Source organism: Fusarium mangiferae, assembly GCF_900044065.1.
Source record: "Fusarium mangiferae strain MRC7560 genome assembly, contig: FMAN_scaffold002, whole genome shotgun sequence".
Lineage (NCBI taxonomy): Eukaryota > Fungi > Ascomycota > Sordariomycetes > Hypocreales > Nectriaceae > Fusarium > Fusarium mangiferae.
Window position 1 is genome coordinate 433,026 of NW_024573922.1, and position 21,401 is coordinate 454,426.

At 47.9% G+C, this 21,401-nt stretch overlaps 9 protein-coding genes across 9 annotated transcripts; 5 read left to right on the forward strand and 4 right to left on the reverse strand.

Moving 5' to 3' along the window:
- Positions 1 to 398: 398 nt before the first annotated feature.
- Positions 399 to 575, forward strand: FMAN_06629 (uncharacterized protein; the record flags this gene model as incomplete). The annotated part of the gene is made up of 1 exon (XM_041826566.1): positions 399 to 575. The coding sequence occupies one exon, from the start codon at positions 399 to 401 to the stop codon at positions 573 to 575; it is 177 nt and encodes a 58-aa protein (XP_041677616.1).
- Positions 576 to 1,820: 1,245 nt separating this feature from the next.
- Positions 1,821 to 3,813, reverse strand: FMAN_06628 (uncharacterized protein; the record flags this gene model as incomplete). The annotated part of the gene is made up of 2 exons (XM_041826567.1): positions 1,821 to 3,580; positions 3,630 to 3,813. 2 exons carry the CDS (start codon positions 3,811 to 3,813, stop codon positions 1,821 to 1,823), a joined length of 1,944 nt encoding a protein of 647 aa, XP_041677617.1.
- A 483-nt stretch (positions 3,814 to 4,296) lies between these two features.
- FMAN_06627 (putative multicopper oxidase) lies at positions 4,297 to 6,251 on the forward strand (the record flags this gene model as incomplete). Its single annotated transcript, XM_041826568.1, has 3 exons — positions 4,297 to 4,645; positions 4,693 to 5,458; positions 5,513 to 6,251. The coding sequence occupies 3 exons, from the start codon at positions 4,297 to 4,299 to the stop codon at positions 6,249 to 6,251; spliced, it is 1,854 nt and encodes a 617-aa protein (XP_041677618.1).
- Positions 6,252 to 6,833: 582 nt separating this feature from the next.
- Positions 6,834 to 8,363, forward strand: FMAN_06626 (uncharacterized protein; the record flags this gene model as incomplete). Its single annotated transcript, XM_041826569.1, has 8 exons — positions 6,834 to 7,022; positions 7,076 to 7,245; positions 7,298 to 7,339; positions 7,387 to 7,456; positions 7,505 to 7,545; positions 7,592 to 7,681; positions 7,728 to 8,070; positions 8,121 to 8,363. 8 exons carry the CDS (start codon positions 6,834 to 6,836, stop codon positions 8,361 to 8,363), a joined length of 1,188 nt encoding a protein of 395 aa, XP_041677619.1.
- A 967-nt stretch (positions 8,364 to 9,330) lies between these two features.
- FMAN_06625 (uncharacterized protein) lies at positions 9,331 to 10,695 on the forward strand (the record flags this gene model as incomplete). Its single annotated transcript, XM_041826570.1, has 3 exons — positions 9,331 to 9,744; positions 9,796 to 9,969; positions 10,021 to 10,695. The coding sequence occupies 3 exons, from the start codon at positions 9,331 to 9,333 to the stop codon at positions 10,693 to 10,695; spliced, it is 1,263 nt and encodes a 420-aa protein (XP_041677620.1).
- Positions 10,696 to 11,152: 457 nt separating this feature from the next.
- On the reverse strand, positions 11,153 to 12,733 carry FMAN_06624 (uncharacterized protein; the record flags this gene model as incomplete). The annotated part of the gene is made up of 2 exons (XM_041826571.1): positions 11,153 to 12,380; positions 12,429 to 12,733. The coding sequence occupies 2 exons, from the start codon at positions 12,731 to 12,733 to the stop codon at positions 11,153 to 11,155; spliced, it is 1,533 nt and encodes a 510-aa protein (XP_041677621.1).
- A 1,787-nt stretch (positions 12,734 to 14,520) lies between these two features.
- On the forward strand, positions 14,521 to 15,201 carry FMAN_06623 (uncharacterized protein; the record flags this gene model as incomplete). The annotated part of the gene is made up of 1 exon (XM_041826572.1): positions 14,521 to 15,201. The coding sequence occupies one exon, from the start codon at positions 14,521 to 14,523 to the stop codon at positions 15,199 to 15,201; it is 681 nt and encodes a 226-aa protein (XP_041677622.1).
- Positions 15,202 to 15,223: 22 nt separating this feature from the next.
- Positions 15,224 to 19,918, reverse strand: FMAN_06622 (uncharacterized protein; the record flags this gene model as incomplete). Its single annotated transcript, XM_041826573.1, has 3 exons — positions 15,224 to 18,326; positions 18,384 to 19,516; positions 19,571 to 19,918. 3 exons carry the CDS (start codon positions 19,916 to 19,918, stop codon positions 15,224 to 15,226), a joined length of 4,584 nt encoding a protein of 1,527 aa, XP_041677623.1.
- Positions 19,919 to 20,142: 224 nt separating this feature from the next.
- On the reverse strand, positions 20,143 to 20,943 carry FMAN_06621 (uncharacterized protein; the record flags this gene model as incomplete). Its single annotated transcript, XM_041826574.1, has 2 exons — positions 20,143 to 20,564; positions 20,613 to 20,943. 2 exons carry the CDS (start codon positions 20,941 to 20,943, stop codon positions 20,143 to 20,145), a joined length of 753 nt encoding a protein of 250 aa, XP_041677624.1.
- Between the last annotated feature and the right edge of the window lie 458 nt (positions 20,944 to 21,401).

Below are 21,401 nucleotides of genomic sequence, written 5' to 3' on the forward strand. Positions count from 1 at the left end.
GCCTGTATAACCTTATTGAATGCAGTGAATCCCCGAGAAATCTTTTTTAGAGTTCTCTTGATGCATCAGATAGGCTTGTAAAGCTTATCTTGGGCAATTGTATTGGGTAGCTGATATACTGCCCGGACTGACTTTAATAAAGTGTCATTTTGAGTTGATAGACCCCAAAGCTAATGGCTCACATCACGCGTCTCACACAAGGACTATAAAATCCCACTCGCAGCACCAAAGATACGGGCACCATTCTTTCCCAACTTCAACAAACTCGCCACATTCCTATCTGATATTCCAAACTTTATCATCATACCGAAATCGGAAATTCTGCTTATAACCAGCAAAACCTTACGATGTGTCGGCTAGTTCGCACTTCTATCCAATGCATCTCGTGCACGACAGAAATGTCACACCGACAGTTTCTAGACAGGTGCCGCGAGGTCAACGGGCACGGAAAGGATGCAAGATGCTCCATTGGTATATGGAAGGATAACGTCAGTGAGAAGGGGAAGGCTGAATGCGATCCATGCCGTATCAAACGAGAGGAGAAGGAGAGACAGTTAAAGCTTGTCATAAGATAAAAGTGCATGGTCATCAGGATGCGCTGTCGGTACACCTTTTGTATATGGCAAATTCCGACGTCGCGTCCTTTATCACTACTACCACCATCATCTACATATTACCTCGTATCTAGTGACCCTATCTGGATACTTGAGGTCAAGTAGCTCTACAGCAGATTATATAATCTTCTTGCCATCGCGGCCATCCAATTATGTGACTCCCTTCTGACTCATGCCATGTCTTTTATAGCTCCCTGGTATCACTAAGCGACCATGTCTGGTTCAAAGGTCACATTGGTTCACAAATCTCACTGGCAGTGAAGAAGAGTGCTCATCTATGTGAAACACACTGTGATTGTCAATGGGGATATATTGAATCACTGGGCACTTGGCCATATAAAATCCACTTCGTAGCACGGAAAATGAATATATTCCTCCACAATCAAACAGCAAGAATCTTCCTACATCTAAATCGAGCATTTAGACCCCCCAGCTCAGATATTTACTCGTGGAAAATCTACAGATATTTAGAAAAGCATGTGTTACCGGCTTCGCACGTCTGTTCAATGTATAACATGTACATGGGAATGTTCAGTCAGAAACAGTCTGACCAGATGCGATGAGGCCAACTCGACGGGAGATCTCGCAAATTGTGCAATTGGCATAATAGACTCTTTCGATTCTGTCAAGGGTACTGATGAATGCTTCGGATGTCGGACTGCACGTGAGGAAAAGGAGCTTATTGAGAAGCTGAAGTGAGAAAGTGGTATGGGCCGTAGGGTGGGGTGCATCTGGTATATGGTCACTATCGATAGCCAGTCTTGTATTTTGATGGAAATGATCCCTTAATCTAGTGAGCCTCTAGAAGACAAACAGCTTAACAAGATGCCATGAGGCTGAGGTTCCACATACCTACAATGGAGACTTGTAAAGGGCACTAGAGATAAAGCAATAGTTGAATTGACCAGTTAAGAGAAGTCGGGCATCGCCTGGGAATCACATAGAAATAATATCTTTCACGGGAGCGCTACAAGACAATGATATCTTGGTTTACAGACACTGACATATCCGCGACAAGTGCTCAGAATTGTTTCACCAATCCAATCGAATCGAAGACCTCAAGTGCATGGGTTTAATAACACTAGCAAGTTGCTTAATAACATGTATAGCAAGATCTCACCCGCTGTTTTCCTAGAGCAACCGCATAACAAACTCTCCGACAAGATAAGCCAGCACTAACTACACTGTATTATGATTATTTTCTAATCAATAAGTGACACTAAACACTTTCCAGAAAGTATGGTTCTTCTGCCAGCCCAGCTTCTCCTTTCGGCCACTCGCTAGATACTCCCCTGACGTCTGGTCCTTGAAAGAGTGACCCTTGCTTGGCTTGAAGTCCACAACAAAAACCGTAGCAGAGCCAGAGTCTTTGCAAAGCTGAAGATTCTTACAGATATACTGGCCGTTGTTGGCAGAGCTGATTGTGAACTGGTCGCCACCGATGTCCACGGCATGAAACACCCATCCATGCTGGATGTTGTCGTGATTCTTTGATGCCTTACTCAGTGACACCTTGCTGCTGTACGATGTGGTGCTCACGGCCTGACCAGAAGACTCAATGACAAGTGTGCGGCCTTCAGTGAGAAGTCCACGAACAGGTTTGAAACCAGCCTCAGCAAGGCTTGCGGTGTCGTTGTTGACCCCCACACCAGTGTAGGGAATAGGAGGTCGCCCATTACCGTACTGAGAAGAACAATAAGATGAACCATCATAAACCCCCTTGCTGTTGGTATGAGGTTGGGGAGCTTCAGGGAGGTTGGGGATACTGTAGTCGGGGTTCTTGAAGTCAAAGGCGTTGACCAGATCAGCCATGTTCTCGCGACGCCAGGGAATCATCTCATCAGTGGTGACATCACGACCCTTTGCAGCCTGCCACTTCTCAATAAAAGACACCTGAGAGGTGTGATCGGCGTGTTCAGTATAAACACCGCCCTTGCGGGTAAAAGGTGAAATGATGTAGAAAGGAACGCGGAAGCCTGGGCCGGTGGCAGTGCGGCCGGCTGCACCATAAGGATCATCAATCCATTCACCCGCAGTACCATCAGGAGAAGTGTAAGGGCTAACGTGATCAGCCCAGCCTCCTGTCTCGTCATACGAGATGATCAGAACAGACTTGGAGTACTTGGGGGAGTTGATAACAGCTTCGGCAACCTTCCGCTGCAGCCAAGATCCATCATGAGGGGAGTAAGGAGGATGTTCTGAAAGCTGCATGGGACCAACGATGTATGAAACCTCGGGCAGAGTTCCAGCAGCGGCCTGAGCATAGAAAGCGTCCAAAGACTGTCCCTTCATACCCTTCTTGTTCAAGTCAGATCCTGTATTGGAATCTTGGAACTGTTCGAACCAAGCATAAGGGTTATCGTCAAAGTTGTCAGCGTCTTGAAAGACACTCCATGAGACACCAGCAGCCTCATACTTCTCGGCTGCAGTAGACCACTTGAGAGGGTAACAGTTGATACCGTTCTTATCACAGCCAGGTGTCTCATTGTTGTCGATGTAGGGGTATCCACCCTCATCCTTGGTCTGTGGTGAGCCAGGGACATTGATGGATCCACTGATCCACATGACACGGTTGGGGTTGGTAGAAGCGATGACGGACTCTTGGTACATATCACCGACAGTCCACTCCTCAGCAAGAGCAAAGTGAACAGGAAGATCATCGCGCTTGTAGTATCCGATACTGTAGGGAGTGTTCTTAACTGCCCACTGGTTGTTGGCGCCGTGGTTCCAGGCAGCTTGGTTGGCATCCCAGCCGTTGGACCCAGCACTCATGCACTGAGTAGCTTCAGGCCATGTTCCACCGAGGTAGTTGATGTACCAAGGTGTGATGTAATCAGTCTCTTTGCTCTGTTGAGGGGTGACTTGCTGTTTCCAGACAGGGATGCCGTTGTTGTACTGGACGTTTGGATCAGCAAAGCCACGAACTCCGGGCATAGTACCGAAGTAGTGATCAAAGGCACGGTTTTCTATAGTTGATTAGAAATTTGATACGATAAGCTGATTAAGGGACGTTACCTTGCATAAACAAGATCACATGGTCGATATCAGCCAGGCTCTCAGTCCTGGCTGTTTTTGAAGCCGCCAAAAGGGCTGTGAGGGCCCAACGAAGTCTCGGAGAGAAAATCATGTCTGATAACCAAGGCCAATCCTTAACCAGCTGGTAAAACCAGAGGAGCCAAGACTCAAGACACTGCCACATCTTGGCAACTTATAGGTCCCTCGTTGTTATCGGAAATAATCGTACGAAAAAAGCAGAATCGAAAAGATAACCCTCGTCGACGGTGGAGTAGCGTAGCACTGCAAGATCTGGCTCCAAAAGCGATGATCACAAGATTTTCTCAACTCACACGTTTCAAATCATATCCATCTGATTAGCAAGAACAAGATGATCATGCATCAGATGTAAATTGCAACGTTGAATATCTTTCCCAAGTTGGGAGGTCTTGTTTTAATACTAACTAATTCGCTGACCGATGGTGCGGTTGGGTGGCGAGCCAATCAGCGCGCGGGGATTGATCTCGTGGGGGATCTTTGTGAGATTTAGGATCACAAGCGCTCGGGACTTTTCTTATCGGGATGCGGATGTACGGCACGGAAATGGGACTTGGAACTGCCTCGCTTCCATCACAAAAGAGCTTTCGATCATGCGCTTTTGTGAGTTTGGGTTGAGGCACATACCAAAATGGTCGCTCACGATGAAGAAGCCGATGCTTTGCTTGAGGAGTTTGCACTGGGAGAGGAGGTCAAGGTGCGAGATGATCGAACCCCGCCTTCGGTATGTTGCACGTGCGGTTGGAGATGGATAACATCTCTTATCGTGGTTGCACTACTATCGGCAATCGGGGTCGTAGTCGCATTGTATGGCCCGTCAAGGAGCCCACCAGGTGATGATACTATCGGCCATCTTGGGTACCGACTCCATCCTGAGGATCACGTAACACGTCATCCAACAACGCAATATTTCAACTGGACTATCAAAGCCGGAATCAGGTCACCAGATGGCGTTGAGAAGCGGGTGTACCTAGTTAACAGTGAGGCCCTCGTCAAACATGATGTATACCGTTACTGACTTGCGCAGATGAGTTTCCAGGACCTCTCATCGAGGCCCGGTCTGGTGACCGAATTGTGATTCATGTTCACAATGGACTTCAAGATGAGGGCCTATCTCTTCATTGGCATGGCCTGCGTATGAAAGGCCAGAACAGTATGGACGGCGCTGTTGGGTTTACACAATGTCCCCTCACTCACGGCACAAGTTTCACTTACAACTTCACCATCGGCGCCGAGGAACAAGGCACTTTCTGGTGGCATTCTCATTCTGATGTTCAACGCGCTGATGGACTATGGGGAGGTCTCGTTGTTCATTCTCCAAATGAGGTTGACCTCCCGACGGAAGATTACCTGCTCATGATCGGTGATTGGTTTCACCGAAACCAAACGGAAGTCCTGGGCTGGTATGCCGATGCGAGTAGTCGAGGGAATGAACCGGTCCCAGATTCGTTGCTGGTCAATGGTCAGGGACGCTTCAACTGCTCTATGGCTGTTCCTGCGCGACCAGTTGTTTGCTCTCAAGTCCATCTTAGCGACCTCAAACCCCTTATCATGTCTGGGAGTCAGAAGAAGGTCAGACTTAGAGTAGTCAATACAGGTTCCGTTGCAGGCCTTTCCTTGAGGATCGATGGCGCCATCATTCGGCCACTTCGCGTGGATGGAGGCTTCTCTGTCAAGGCTGAAGCTACCGAAACGGTCGGTGTTCTCTATCCTGGTGAAAGAGTTGACCTCGAGGTTGAGTGGAAGAAGAAGTATGTAGGCGACCGTTGGCTTACGGTTTATATGGACGATGAGTGCGTATCATCTATTCACATACCAATCGAGATCAGGACTAACAATTTTGACAGAAACTTTGGCTATCCTAACCCAGCACTAAATCCAACCCAAAGCTTCCCAATATTCAGCTCAAGCATAAAGGGTTCATCTCATGAAGTTGTTCCTCAGCCTTTGCAACAAAATGAGATCCAGGCCCTTGACTCGCAGAATCTCAAAGCTGCTACCAAGGCATCGGATCTCCCAGCAAAGGCTGAACAGACTATTCTTCTCTACGCTAAAGTTGAGAAGCTGGCGCACATGGACTATGCACCAGTCGGATTCATCAATCATACATCCTGGACGCCACAAACTCCACCTCTACTGGCCCAAAACCGAATTTCATGGGATGAAAACCAACTAGTCCCATTTATCGGAATATCGGACGGCAAACCAAAGAGAGTCGACATCGTCATCAACAACCTGGACGATGGTGCGCATCCGTTTCATCTTCATGGACATTCGTTCTACGTTCTATCATCATACAGAAATCCAGGCCGCGGGAGCTGGGGCAGTTACAATCCCTACATAGACGAGGCGCCACCGAACGGCTTGAATCTTGAGTTTCCGGTGCGAAAGGACACTGTTAGTGTACCACGGCGGGGTCACGTCGTGTTGGCGTTGGTAGCTGATAACCCGGGAATATGGGCGTTGCATTGCCATATGCTTGTACACATGGCGCGGGGCATGGCGATGGGGTTACATATCGGTGATATTGATGATTCAGAGCATGTTAACTCGGTGGATCAGAGGGCGGCGGAGTTATGTACATAATCAGTTGATTTTAGTGATAATCGTATGAGCTCTCAACATTTTATTCGTGGCGGATGATATCTTTTCCAGGTGCTGCGTGGCCTGTTAAATGGTGATTAGCCTGATCTGGCTGCTGTCCGAAGCCGAGAACCCCACTACCGCAAGTTTCCAGTTCTCGATTCCTGGAACAACACGCTACAAATCGCATTCCAGCGAGGTATTGCAATGTCCTTGAAACATTCCAAGTAGAAAGGCTTAGTGATAACCAAGACATACATAGAATTGCCCTTCCTCGCCTTTATAGCCATTTTCCTGGTGGCCCCATCCTTCAGTGCTACGAGTCTAGACCCAAGGGATATCCCCATTCAGGAAGCTCTCAGGACTTGCCAGGCCAATCGTGAGAGTTACACTCACATGGGTTCTCCCGGAGCAGTATTTAGTCCGTACTACCCTGCAAAACAAATCAGACCACTCTTTTCCCTGTGTTTAATCCCTCACATGTTTCCACCTGGCTGACGCTTTGATTCTCTTTTTTTTCGCTTTGAGGTATTGCAACTGTAGATCTGTTTGCTCTGCCTTGTTTTTTCTTAGTGGTAGCAAACAATGTCGGAAACGCCTGAGCCAACCCGCCAAGCCGCGGCTGCTCCCGAGGCCCCAGCGGCTACTGGAGGGTCTCCAGCTCCTGCGGCTGAGGCTGTTCCAATGGCTGCCACTACCGAGTCAGCAGCCTCTCCACCCGCTGCCACGTCGGGTCCTATTCTTGACCCGCAGCATTGGGCACAGGTCAATGAGGTGTGTGAAGGAACCAGACTAGATGTGATTGGGATGCTTATTGGATACTGCAGGAACAAGCACAGGCTGAGGCTGAGGGCGCGGGTGACGACAACGCAGATGCTGACTCAACCCTTGACCCTGATAACGCCTCATCAACTGCTTCCATCACCTCTAGCATTCTGGAATACAGAACCATTCATGGCCGCACCTATCACAGTGAGCAGGGCAATGCTCAATATTGGTATGGCAGCATCATTTCGATTGATAATTCACACATTCTGACATTTTTAAAGGGCCTCCAATGACGAGCAGCAAAATGATTTGATGGATCTCACGTAAGTTCACTGTAGAGGCTGCTGGGTGATTACTGACATGCCATCAGCCACCATATTCTGACCCTTGGTCTTGGAGATAAACTACACTTGGCTCCTCTCAAAGAAGATAAACTTCATGTAAGTTCCGCATTTGTGTCTTCCATGCGATACTAACTTGTTTAATAGCAAGCTATTGACATCGGCACTGGTACCGGTATCTGGGCTATGTAAGTTGTGTCCTTCAATCCACTGAATAGTCTAACATAAATCTAGCGATTTCGCCGACCAATATCCTGGCGCTGAAATTATCGGAACGGACCTTTCTCCCATCCAGCCCTCTTGGGTTCCCCCTAATGTTCAATTGTACGTGATGTCCCCGAGTCTTCTAGCTAAGCTAACTCTTGTACAGTGAGATCGAAGATTGTACCCGCGAATGGACCTTCAAGTCCGACTTCGCCGATTACATTCACGTGAGATGGCTGATGGGCAGTGTTCGAGACTGGGACGCCTTCTTCTCCGAAGCCTACAGAGTCTGCAAACCGGGCGCCTGGATTGAAAGCCATGAAGCTTCCTGCAACGTAAGCAGCGACGATGGCACTGTTGCACCTAATTCTGCTATGGGTCACTGGGGTGAATTCTTCAAGGAGGGCGGTAAAAAGATCGGTACGAGCTTCAGTGTCGTTGAGGATGGCACTCAACGCAAGGCTATGGAAAAGGCCGGTTTCATCAACATCCAAGAATTCGACTTCAGAGTGAGTTATGCCTCCGCGCTTTTGAGATGGAATGCTGATGGATGTGACAGAACCCTGTTGGAACTTGGCCCACGGACCCCGTTGAGAAGCGCATGGGTGCTTACTCCAAATATGGTCTTGAGACAGATAGCGAGGGCTTTATTCTGTTTATGGCGCATACACTTGGATGGACGAGAGATGAGATCCTTGTTTACGTTGCCCAGTTCCGAAGAGAGATTCGCTCTGGGAAGCATCACGGATACTTTGCTCAGAAGGTTGTTTGGGGACAGAAGCCCGAAACTACAGCTGCTTAACTGGCGTCCATACCGAGCCTACTCATGATGTCTGAAAGGCAATGATGACTATTAAAATGACGACTCTATACAGAACAGATATCCAATCTTGAGTTGCCGTTGTTATGTGAGGTTTCCAGCACGTACGCCCCAGTTCTAACGCGACTCCATGAGCCAGTACGGTTTATGATGCATTATGGCTACCTACCCTAAAGAGGTCGGTTTGACATGGCATCACATGTCTAGTACAGCTGTAGGAATGTTATACTTGGATATTCGGAAAGATCGATATTTTTTAAGTGTAAAGCAGAAGATTAGAACCGTGACCTAGACATCTTTGCTAAATTGGGGGATAAGCGGGCTAATCGGCTTGACATTCTTGAATGGATCATCACCGTGCTTTGATCCTTGAATGGCCTTGGCTACAGGCTCCATTCAGGAAAGATCTCCGCATGTTCATCCGCACCTCTCACCATCAAATTCTCGCTACCAAATGCTCCGAAGCCCAAGATTTCCTATTCTAGCGCCTCCAATGCCGAGGAACCCTCACGCTACCCAGACTCGTGATGGCCACCCCGCATCTCTAACCAGGAATTTGCGGGGTCGGGGATACCGGAGCCGAAGCGCACAGGGCACTCTGGAGTCGCAACGACGCTGGACGTTTATTATGCGGGGGAGACAAGCATCTGAATAGCGTCAAGATCGACAGTTTGTTTCCCCGGATTGGGGGAATATCTGTCTTCCCCAGCTTTTCGGTGGTTGGAACCCCTGTCGCTCGTGCCATTAGTTCAGGAGGACATACGTCAGGTGTTACTGCGCGTCTAATTCGAGATGAAAATTGCCAAGAAGCTCGGTCCGCTCCGGAACGTCGGTGTTTTTGAGTTTAATTTGGTGTCGTATTGGAAAAGTATAAGGTCTCAGAGATTCTCATGCAAGTTCGTTCCTTCGAATCAGGATCAAATCCCCAGCTTCGTCATCTTTCTCCACCATGAAGCTTTTCGTCAGCCCTCTTCTGGCACTCAGCTGCCTCATTGGCAACGCTATAGCAGCATGGCCCAATGGACCTTTCAAGACCCAGGGTCGCTGGATCGTCAACGCCAATGGTGAGAAGATTAGCCTTGCTGGAGCTAACTGGCCCGGCCACGGCGAAGTCATGGTACCTGAAGGTCTGCAGTACCAATCCATCAAGGGTGTTCTCTCCGATATCAAGAGCATTGGCATGAACGCTATTCGTCTCACCTTCGCCACAGAACTTGTTGATCAGATCTACGCCAACAACGGTAAAGACGTTGATCTCAAGACTGCCTTCGAGGAAGGTCTTGGAAAGGAGAATGGCACCATCATTCTTCAGAAGGTGTTGAAGAACAACCCCACTTTCACAGCTCAGACAACACGTCTTGAGGTAAATTTAATCAACACCGTGCAACTAGACGTAATACTTATCAGTCTCCAGGTCTACGACGCCATTGCTGCTGAGTGTCTGCGTCAACAGATCTATATTGACCTTGACAACCATATTTCCGAAGCGAAGTGGTGCTGCGGCGGTACAGATGGCAACACCTGGTGGGGAGATACCCAGTTCAATGTCGACAATTGGGTTCGAGGTGGCAAATACATGGCTGCTCACGTATGTTCCACCACTTCCTGTACATGATGTTTCAATACTGACTATAAACAGAGCAAGAAGTGGCCCGCCAAGATCACACAGTCACTGCGCAACGAGCCCCGTGAGCCTACAAACAACAACGCTCTCCGTGACAAGTCATACAACTGGAGTGATCTCTACAAGTACATGCGCCAAGGTGCTGACGCAGTCCACGAGGCCGATCCAAATGCAGTTATCGTCATCTCCGGCATGAACTACGACACCTATGTTACTCCTCTCTACTCCGGTGAGAAGCTCCAGCCAGGAGGTGAAGTCTTCAACCGAGATGACTTTGTCGGATACGGCAAGGATAAGCTCGTTCTTGAGATTCACAACTACGAGAACAGTGGAACCAGCTGCTCTTCTCTTCGCTACAACCTCTACAACAAGGGCTTCCAGGCCATGAACGAGAGCGATCCCAACGTTGCTGAGGTCTTCCCCGTTATGCTGACTGAGTTTGGCCAAGCTATGAATGGTGCTGATTACAATACCGCCAACACTTATGTGAGCTGCTTGTCGCAGTATTTGCCCGAGGTCAAGGCTAGTTGGTTCATCTGGGTTATTGTTGGTCGCTACTATACTCGTCAGGGCATCCAGGAGTTCGATGATTCTTGGGGCTTGAAGAAGGCTGATTGGTCGGGCTGGAAGAACGATGACTACATCGCGAAGTATCTCAAGCCCCAGATTGCAGGTACGCTGAAGAAGTAGGCCACAGTAGGCTAGTCTTTAATACAACAGAAACAAACATCGTTTGACTCTAGCCCACCACATGAAGTGATATGACAGGAAGAGCGTACAACTGAGGCATATTATAGTATTATGTCCTCAGGCATCCCTCAAAACGGTAAAAGAACCTCAAGAAACACATCTCTTAACAGCTTTGGGCTGGTAGGTCTCGATGAATTCTCTTAGTTTCAGTGCAGCAGAATATTCCATATTCGTTTACCTTCCATGGAAAGACTACAGATTCCCATTGTGGTCAGATTACTGCCCGCATAAAAGCTTACATCCTTGTCTCATCTATCCTTACTTCCCAAAGCATGTAGATACCCAAGTTGTGTACTTACGGTGTGTCTGTCATTAGTTGTGAGATATTGCACTCTTATCCTGCCAAGTACTTTGCCTCGCCAATATGGTGCCAATATGAGAAGACAGCGGTAAAGTGTTATAGTCCATCCTGCTCACGAGTTTCTTCAACCCACTTCCACAATCTACGATCAGCAAGAAATGTTGGATTTATTTCAGACATCAGCGTTAACTTCCTCGCCACAGCAATAGAGTCTGTGTTTACGATTCTCTTCGGGGGGAAGCATGCTCGTTCCCTTTCCTGTAGCTCTCCGGCCGAGAGATCATCCTCCTGAAGTTTAATCAGAAGCCTCACGTTTTCATCTCGACCAGCGCGCTCCTGGAAGAGTCCCAAAATCCTCTCTCTTCCATGCGCAAAGGCGTCCTTGTTGTATATGAGTTCAAACAGCCTTTCAAAAAGCTGATGGTCATTTTTGGAAAGTAAGCGTGTTAGACGAGTAAAATACCACATTATCTCTGACCTCTTCCAGAGAACCGCATCAGGTAGGGTTTGCGTCTTTTTGTCAGCTTCCTGGATAAAACCTGACCGATAGGCCGCAGCAAGGTATGCTGATGGCGGGGCAGCTGAGCTACCAAGTGATGGAGCCGCGAGGATCTCAGATACTGGGCCAGTTGACGCTGAACTCCAGTCAATGATAGAGGTGATGTTGAAGTTTTCATCAACGTAGATGTTACCAAGATGAAGATCTGGATGGGCGATCGTGAAGCTACTTCCTCCATCTGAAGCGAGATCATTTATCATCTCAGATAGAAGTTGCCCTGCAATACAATAAAAGAGGATATTTTTATTGTGCTCAATCTTTTGGCCAATTGCCACAAAGTCATTCCACCGTCTCGATGCTTTCTGATAACTTGATAAGCTGTCGTAATCCACCATGTCAGGAACCGGCGCGAAAAAGACATGAGGCGTAAGCGAAAGCTCTTTAGCGTGGGAGGTGAATGCTGAGATGAGGGAAACAAGATAGTCGTGTTCATTGTTGAATGGACCGCGATCCAGCTCAAGTGAGTCTCTCTCTTGCCACGTAAGAGACGGCGAGAGACATTCACCAACAACATAGCTCGCATCTGCATCTTGGAATAAAGAGCCAATCCTATCAAATCGGTGCGTGGAAAGTTCTGACATGAAGGCACCAAGTTGTCTCATTACTTTCCCTCGGCTCTCATCGGAGATGGGCATCGGCGGGCTACGATGCTGGAGCCCTGGCACTTGATACCGTGGTGGGCTCCAGGCATAAGATCCTAGAGAACGGCCGAGAGCCTTGCTCTGGAGAATATATGGAATACCGATGTCATTGTCGCTGGATCCGCTAGAAAAGATCAATAACAAGATCATAAGGATAAGAAACACTGCTAACCTGTAGGAGAAAACTTGGGGAACCGGAATTGAGGTGTTTGCTTGGAGATACAGCAAGGTAGATGCTTCGCTGACGAGAATCTTGGAGGCGGTGTCAACAGAGTAACAGCTGTCAGAGTCACTCTTGGGAGAGCGGAAAACCCATTCAACTCCATCTTGGAAGCATAGAAAGATGACCCAGTTCAAGCTTCCGCATTTTGGCATCTGGGTTATGTCGCAGGTGCATGGCTGGCCGCGACGCTGTTCCGCGAGGGAAAGGAGCGATGGGAGGTTGAATTTGGCGAAATAATAGATCTTGACTTTCATGGCTTGAGACAGTCTTAATGATCCAATATCAAAGGAATGATTGACGAAGTGGGCAGCGAATGCACAGAGTTAATCGAGATGGGTGGCGCGTGGGCTAGAATCAGCCTAGGTTCCACTGCGGACGAAGGCTCGACTCAGGCCTCCAGGTGCAGCCTAACGGCCCCCTGCAGAAAGGAACCCCGACGCACAATCAAATGTCCCGTGTGTGGTAACGTAGAAAGAGCCAAGCGACTGGGCGCTTCGCTGAGCCTTGTGACTAGGCGTGTCACCCAAAGAGGATGACGTGAATGTATAAACAAGATGAACTTAGCGAGGGTCACGGCGGTTAGGAATTGATGTGTAGGAGGTACGCTGTGACAACAAAGGCGCTAACTACGGAAATGCCTCAGGCAGCAGGTGGGTCTAACATCGGCGACAGACATATTCCAAGTAACTCATTAAGCTTATCATTCTTACAACACTATATAATCATTCCTATCGCCATTCCTTGGCTCAGTATGATAATCATTGCGTCCTGGGGCCTTCAGGGAAGTATGGGAGGATAAGATCTCTTATTTGGCTTGCTCCAATCTTCTGGCTCTTCTCCCCTCACAGAACAGCGCACGGCCGAGTATGAACATCCAACAAATTGCAGATTTCAGCTTTCTATGTCGTTTTTTCTCCCTCCAAAAATTGAATTAACTAGGTATTTAGTACTAAAGAATAGAAAAGATAGCCTTTGGGCACACAATTATACCAGGGAATTAAAGACTTTTGTGCGCACAATACGATCCCACGACACCCTCGTCAGCAGCTGAAATTCCCCAGCACTCCGACCGGCTTTTGGTTTGACTGGAAGGACAACAAAATTGGCATTCCAGTTCTTGCTATAACTGTTCTTGCCAGCGACCACATAAGCTTCCCAGAGCTCTTACCAGGAGCGTTGAAGTCATCTCTCTCGTGTTTGTCACCGTCAAAGTAACCGACCTGGAGAGCCAGCTTTTGGAAGGTATATCCTTGATGTCGCGCACTGATTTGATATGTATAGAAGTAAAGGAGGAATGCGAAAGAAGCATTAAATGTTTCAAAGCTAGTTATGCTTAAGAGTGCTTGCTGAAAGATTATCGGTGTGAAAGCATAGATGGCAAGTATTCGGTGTTGGGAGAGTTGGCTGATACAGAGTAACTTGTTAGTTTTCAAGAAGACTGGCACGGACTTGGGTAAACGAGGGTATGTTGCCGAAACAAATTTCCAAGTCGATGTTGCTCTGAGAGACCGCCAGCAACCTATGAGACAAGCTCTCTAGAGAGCCACGGGTCGCCCTGTTGTAGAATGATGTCCTGGGTCACTCCGGGCATATAGAGCATCGCGGGTTTTGTTTGTCACATGTTAGATATATCAACGAGAGAAAAACCATGGACATTTGAACATGATTCGAGATCTTTCCATCATAAGTTTTCCATATTTGCTCTGCTTTTGCCGACTCGGTGGCGTTGAATATGTCGTGTATGTAGATCTGTTCCATGGTGACAGGGCTAGTAGTCTGGATTACCAAATTTGGTAATTCAGCTATCAAGCCCTGGACGCTAAGCCCTTCAGCTGCGCTCGTTACACTAAATAGCTTCACTAAAGACCAATTACGACATTGATGCCTTGTTTTCGGCTCCATCAAATTGCCACGAATTCTCAGGGAGGCTTTTGCCTCCATTTCCCTCATTTTGCATCGCTTCCCTTCTTGAAAAGGCACCCTTACTACTTCGCATCATATTACTTATTACTTGATTGACTCAATCGACCGTACACAGGAGATGTCTGGCCTAAAGATTATACCCGGCGCTCAGCAGGATGTCGATTACTTCATCGATATACCGTGGTGCCGCGATCAGCCCATGCATCCTGATGCAGTCGCCGTTCCTCGGTTGGACGATAAACAAGACGGCCGTGGCAGTACCGGAAAGCTGTTCAGCGAGACACTCAATTCAGCGTCGACCATCTCCCACCGTATCGTAGTCTTCCGCGACCCTTCATCCTCGCCAACTCTAAACCCCAGCTCGAAAAAGCGATGGCTGCCTATTGAGACCTGCAGCGTCTTTTGCACCTTGGGGGATGGCGTCTGCGGATTTGGGGACATTTGCCACGGCGGTGTTCAAGCAACACTTCTGGACGATGTCATGGGCGTTCTCGGCATCTTGAACGCTCGACTGCAATATGGCATAATCCCTACCAAAGTTGCTGGGTTTTGCTCACCTGAGACAATTCCTGGAATGCTCGACTTGATAACAAGTATGATCGCCACTCAAGGCATAGAAGTTCAATATCTCCGACCGCTACGAGTTCCCAAGGTCATCCAGATCACTGCGAGTATGGGGGAGATATCAGATGACGGAACTTCATTCGTGGTTTATGCGGTCATAAAAGATGGGAATGGAAAGGAATATGCAAAAGCAAAGGCGCGTTGGGCAGTGTTCCCGTTGAAGGGAAAGTTGTGAACAAGAAATAGCAGATCCGTAGTCACTCTAGCTCTGGTACTTTCGCCCTAGCAAAATCCAGTGCTCGTTCCAACATTTCCACGTCCCCATCAGAAATACCCACCGCTCGAAGTGATTGAACTGCTCTTGTGAACGATAAAGGCGCATTCTCACCCATGGACCACATGAATACCGATGTGTCCACTCCTTTGATCCAAGAACACACTTGTGGTCTCCATTGAGTGTTCTGGTTGATCAGTCTTTCCAGAACCCTCTTACCCTCAGGACCCAGAAAAGCTGCTTCGAGGACCTCGGGCATGAAGCCATCGCCATGAAGATCGGCCTGAATGTTTTTGTGCATCCCGGCGAGCCCATCTAAAACTTCCACCATACCATTCATCTCGACAAATACTTCTCTGGGAATATTGGTTTTTGCCAGTAACCCTTTGTTGTACATAACGCCTAAAGTCCTTAGCCATTGAATTCGAAGGCTCTTGTAGGCAAGATCGTATGAGAAACCCTTTGGAAAGCATAGGTGTCGATCAGGCTTTGTCGGAATGTGAAGAGAAGGGAACAGTCTGTCAAAGGTATCTAGAGCCGAGAAAGATGGAAGGTTCAGGAACAAAGAGAGACTTTTTCGCAAAATATTCAAGCCCCAGTGAACGTCGTCGAGTTGAAGATGCGCTAAGAATTGACGTTGTTCAACCAGCTGCCGAACATGCGGGGTATCCCAGAATGAATCTGGGAGTAACCAGCAACCTAATCCATCACTCCGACCATTGCTATACCATGTCGGAGAATAATCCTCATAGTTTTTCATTATTTTGTAATTTTCGTCCGTGTCTAGCCAAGCAAGCCTTTCCGATGCTGATTGCCATCTTCTGTTGATTTCTGCAAAAACCACGAAACTGCTCGGAGTGGTGAGTCTCAAACATATAGCCTGAATACTCTCTCGGTGTTTTAAATCTATTCTGAATGAAGGTATGCCAGGACGCAGTAAAGCGCAGTAGCGGATACTTGGTTCAAAGGAGAGTACGCCTCCGGGTGCCTTGTTCAATTTGAATCGGGAATGGATATACTGGCAAAGGCGGTGGGATTCTTCAACATCAATCTTTCTCCAAAGTCCATTCTCGACAACAGGAGGCCCAAAGTAGAACTGCCAGTGTGCCCAGTCAGACGTTTGAACAATAGGTAATTGGCATGGCTCTGATATATGCGTGTATGCTTGGTTTCTGGTCGCAGGTCCAGGGAGGAATGAATCGATGATTGAAGGCGGGTCGCCAGTGATGACTGAATAGAAATTAGAATGCAAAGCAGTGGGTCTTTTTTTTGATAGGAAATGCAATGCAAGACCCCAGTATCGCATCTCAAAAGCTCGATCCATTGTTTCAGTAGTTGCCTGTGCCCCAGATTTGACAAGTCTCCATATGAGTCTCACTCGGTCTGGAGATGGACTGTGCAGGGCCATATCCAGACAGCTTCTTCCAGATGGAGTTATTGCATTAGGATTGGCAAGGCAATTTAATAAAGCCTCAGCCACTTCGTAGTCGCCCGATGCGCAAGCCATGCCCAATAGAATATCTGCTTTTGGGCCAGTCTTTGTCCGTTGCAAAGAAAAGAGACCTCGAACGATTCGAGATGCTTCTTCAAGACTGACGTAAGCGCAAAAGAGTTTGAGGCCTCTGTAAAGCTCATCTTCAGTCAAAGCGTCAAAGTCAAAACCAACACCAAACAAGTAATACACCAGGCGGGATTTGAGTTCATCTGGAGAGTTGAGTCGCGAGGCTTGAGACACGGCACGACCATTAATGAGGGAATCTTTCGCCAGGCCGAATCTTATCAGGAGGCGCAGCATATCGACGCTACCAGATGCTATAGCCCACTGTATCAGCCTTGTGTTGCTTTTAAAGTGCTGGGCATCTTCGATAGTGAAACGACCCAGGAAAAAGGAGAATGCTTCAGCGTCAGATGAACGTATAGCCTCCCTAGCATAATCAACAAAGCAGTTGTCAAAGGCCGAAAGCCGACTCAAAAGCCGAGTTTTAATCGGGGATTTTGTTCTCAGACGAATGAGTAGGAGACACAACCACTTAACTAGACGGTAGTCTAGCTGATTCAAAGCGTCGTTTTGCGAGAGCCACATCAAAAGAGCCCAGAGCTTCACAAAAGCCCGGAGCTTTCGTAACCCACGACCTTTAATAAGCTCGTGCTTAAGCAAAAGTATATGACCATTGCCTAGTGCCCAAATGGTGATTAGACTTGGAATAATAGGAAAAGGATTCAGCCTCAAGGATACACTCCGATGGAATACGATATCTTGGAATTTCTGTGTAGCTTCATCGATATCGTCAAAATCAATACCAAACTCGGGATGATCTAGAAGATGATACCAATTTGGCAGCGAAGGAAGACTCTCCAATTGCGATGTATGCCTTACCCAGTTCTGTTTGGCATATGGCAGCAAGAGGAATTGTTGCGAATTATTGGCTTGGTAACCTGTGCTGACTCGAGCAAGTGTAGGGCCAATGTCGCGTTTAATTTTGGACTTCAGTCTGAAGAATTTATTTGCAACGCTCTTTCCGGCTTGGTGATTGCTCATAGTGCTCAAAGCAACCATCTCGGGCATCTTGTTCGCACTGATCTTGGGAGCGACATTCCTGGACAGCCTGGTGTCAAAGATATTATAGCTGAGATAGGTAACCAATGTCTCAGCCATAGCGAGGTTCGCAGCCTTCTCGGTAAAGGTCCATTCTGCTGCATTTCTGGGTGAGTTCAGACAGAAGCTCCGAGCACTATGGTGGATGAATACAACTGTATCATCTTCCTCGTCGACCATAACAAGACTACCGCAGAACTTCAAGGCAGCAAGGATGCTGCTGATATGCTGCTGTGGACTCCACGTGGTATGTCCGACTTTGACGCTAACTGCTTCACGTAACTGTTCTGTTGTCAATGGCTCTCTAGCGCCAACAAGTAGTTTGAAAATCCGGATATGGTGGCCCTTGGAGTCGCCTGAGCTCGCTTTCAGTAGGTTCCGTTCGTATGTTTGCGTGAGATCCCGTGGAAGGTCTCGGATTGCTTCCCGGATCGCTGTATCCGATATTTCGGAGCATATGGAATCAAGTTGCAGGGAAACCCACAGGAACCTTCAGAAAGCACAGCTAGTCAGACAAGAAAGTGATTCCAGCTTTATAGGTACTTACATCCCGCATGCCCCATCAATGAGCTCCTGTTTGATGTCTTGAACAAGCAGAGGGTCCAAGGTGACTAGTCGTTCATTTCGTACTCTGTTGTCTACTTCAACTTGCACAAAGTCAAATATATCTTGATTTTCTTCTGGGATAGACTCCTGAAATTCGAAACTTTGATCTTTCCATACTGAGCTTTCCGTAGGAGTCCTGACTGATATGCAGATCTTGTAGCCCTCGGACTTGATGGCAGATAGGCTGAGCAGGACAGTCTGTTGCTCTTCCATGGAACATTCGTCGAGTCCGTCAATTACGATGTACAAATACCTATCATGTGATGGTAGGGTTGCCAAAATTTTGACAATGTCGTCTAAGTCTAGTCGAGATACAGACTCCGAAAAGATGTGCTCGAATTTGCTGTCGTAGGCGAAAACTTCTAAAAGCTGCCGAACCAGAGACCCAAATATGGTTCTTGAGCTCAGAGAGTCGGGGATGTCATGGCGGGCAAAGAAGTATAGCGTAATTGAGTTTTGAAGAAGGTTTAGATCATCGACAATATTAGCGAGAAGAACAGATTTACCCGCACCCAATTTACCACGGAAAAGAATTGAATCACTCGCAGTCTGAGAACTTTTCCATTTCTGATATTGGGTATATGAGGGCAAAATGCGAGTTGTTCCACGCTTGCGAGTCTGTTTCCATGTGGTTCGATAATCGTGCTGTGAGCAAGCATCGAGAAAGCGAATACTTTCGTTGATCTTTTGACGATGTTGGAGATATTTGGAGCGACTCGACACTATTGAACGGAATGTCGCATTCTCTTTAGCTTCTTCTTGAAGGCCTTGACTGAGCAACAGATCAGCTTCTTCTTTGATAGAGGCGGACCACGTGTCAAGGTCTGCTTGGAAGCCTTTCATATCAGGATCTCTGATGGATGACGAAAGACGGCTGACGGCAGACTTTTGTGCCCAGTGAATGGTCTGATGGCAGATCTTGGTGACGACGATAAAGTATTCGCAAAGATATCGCTGTAAGTTCTTGGACTTTGGATAAATGGCAGCCATGGCTTGGTATCGAGGAGCGTTTCGGCCAACAGCCATAAACAAAACAGAGAGCTTTTCCAAATGTGTCAAGTATCCAGTTATCACCTAATCAAATGATTACTAAAAATGAGATAGGAGTGTCTCTACTGTTCTTCTCACATGAACAGTCATTCTCGCCACAGACCAGACTCCACATGCGATGAGGTTCTGGGATCCGCCGACCACGATATCGTCCAGGGCTGCAAACTGCTGAATAGCCTGAAGCATATTGGTTAATCGCGGCCCGAAACATCGTATGCGACCATGCTTGCTCGTTGCTTTGAGGTCCATCTCTGCTGTGAGGCGCATAACGTCTGACATTGTTGGCGCTTTGCTTGTCGCTGCGGTGCGCGAGGCTCTGAAGGCAAGCTTTTGTTCAGTTGTGAGCTCGGCTTCGAACTCTGATACCGCCTGGGCCAGACGAATATCTGCTTTCAGCCCAGAGGCCTCTCGGATGGCTAGAGCCATTTTCAATCGCTTATCAATTCAATGGTGAATATGATGAAATGAGTGAGGGGTTTCGACGTGCGGCTGACATTGCCTGCAGGTTGAAACAGAATCAGGCTGCGGATATCATAACATGGCGTAGGTTTTCCCATTGGCTGATATTGACGAATCAAAAAAAGGAATCAAATCTCAGCAAACGGTCAATCGTAAATCGATGTATTGTTTTAATTAGAGGACATCTTCACCTAAGCCTTTGTTACACCATTCAGCGCTTGAACCACCAAAGTTTTGGTATCTTCCGGGACATCTGCTTGCTTCAAAGCCGACAACCGATCCAGCCAGACCTTCCATCTGTCATTGTTGAAGCCCCTCCATCCGGCCTCGTCCTTGAACTCCGTCAGGCTAGCACCCGGTTTGGCGACTTTGCCGTCGAACTGCTTTCCATCCTTGCTCGCCTTAGCAAGAACATCGGCGGCGTAGATGAACCAGACTGAAGAGGCCTTCAATAGCTTGGTCGACGTCTCCGAGATCTTATCAGCAGCAGGGTCTTCAAGCGCTTCGCGCAAGGTCCAAATGGCGAACAGGCTAAGGTCATCGACCCCAGCAGCAGTTGCGCGCGCAAAGAAGCCGTTGATATTGACAAAGGCTTCATCCGACTTTTCTTGTGCTTATCATAGTCAGCAAGTGTTGATGATTGTCGGAGAGCGGAGCTTACCGATGTCGAGCTGCTCGCGTGCCTTGCCCCCAAACATGGGTAGCTCATCCCAGCGCTTCTCCTCACCCCAAACGACAACCTTCTTGGCTGTCTCTGCAGATTGCGGAATGCTCTTTATCGCATGCAAGGTTTCCACTAGCTTCCCTTGCTTGTCGTGGGGGGTCTTCTCGGCAGCGGAGAGCACCGAAGACCAAAGGCTGTCAAACTCCCCCTCAATCTTTGAAGCGTCTTCATTCTTCTTGATAGCCTCAAGACAAGGGGTCGCGAGCTTTTCAGCAGCTTGTTGAGCCGACACAGAACTGTCGCTCAGCAATTTCGTAACGTCGGTCATTTTCCGTGCGGAGATGAATGAGAGAGATGAGAAGCGAAGAAGAGAGAGCATGAAATGAATGCAGGATGAAGGGATTGCGACAAGAAGCGGAATTACAAGATAGACGATTGGCGCTAACACGGCGTATCACATCCGATTCCCGAGGATGAAATACAAAAGGGCTCCAATGATTGCGATAAGAGCAACACATGGGCGCTGGCCGAGACAATTATATGCCGATCGCGACCCGCTCTCGGTGCGGGATTTTGATGTGACTGGCCAGCTACATCTGCCCATCTACCGGACCTACATCCGAATTAAGCAGGTGGTGATACTATCTCGAAACTAAGTCAATTATGCGGCCAATCGGACTCATGCGTTCATCCACCTGCCTCTCTCTCTGAAGATCTACATGTTTTGGGACACCGAGGTTTCGATGGACTGATAGGTTTGGTGTTCCGAGTATAGACAGAACATAG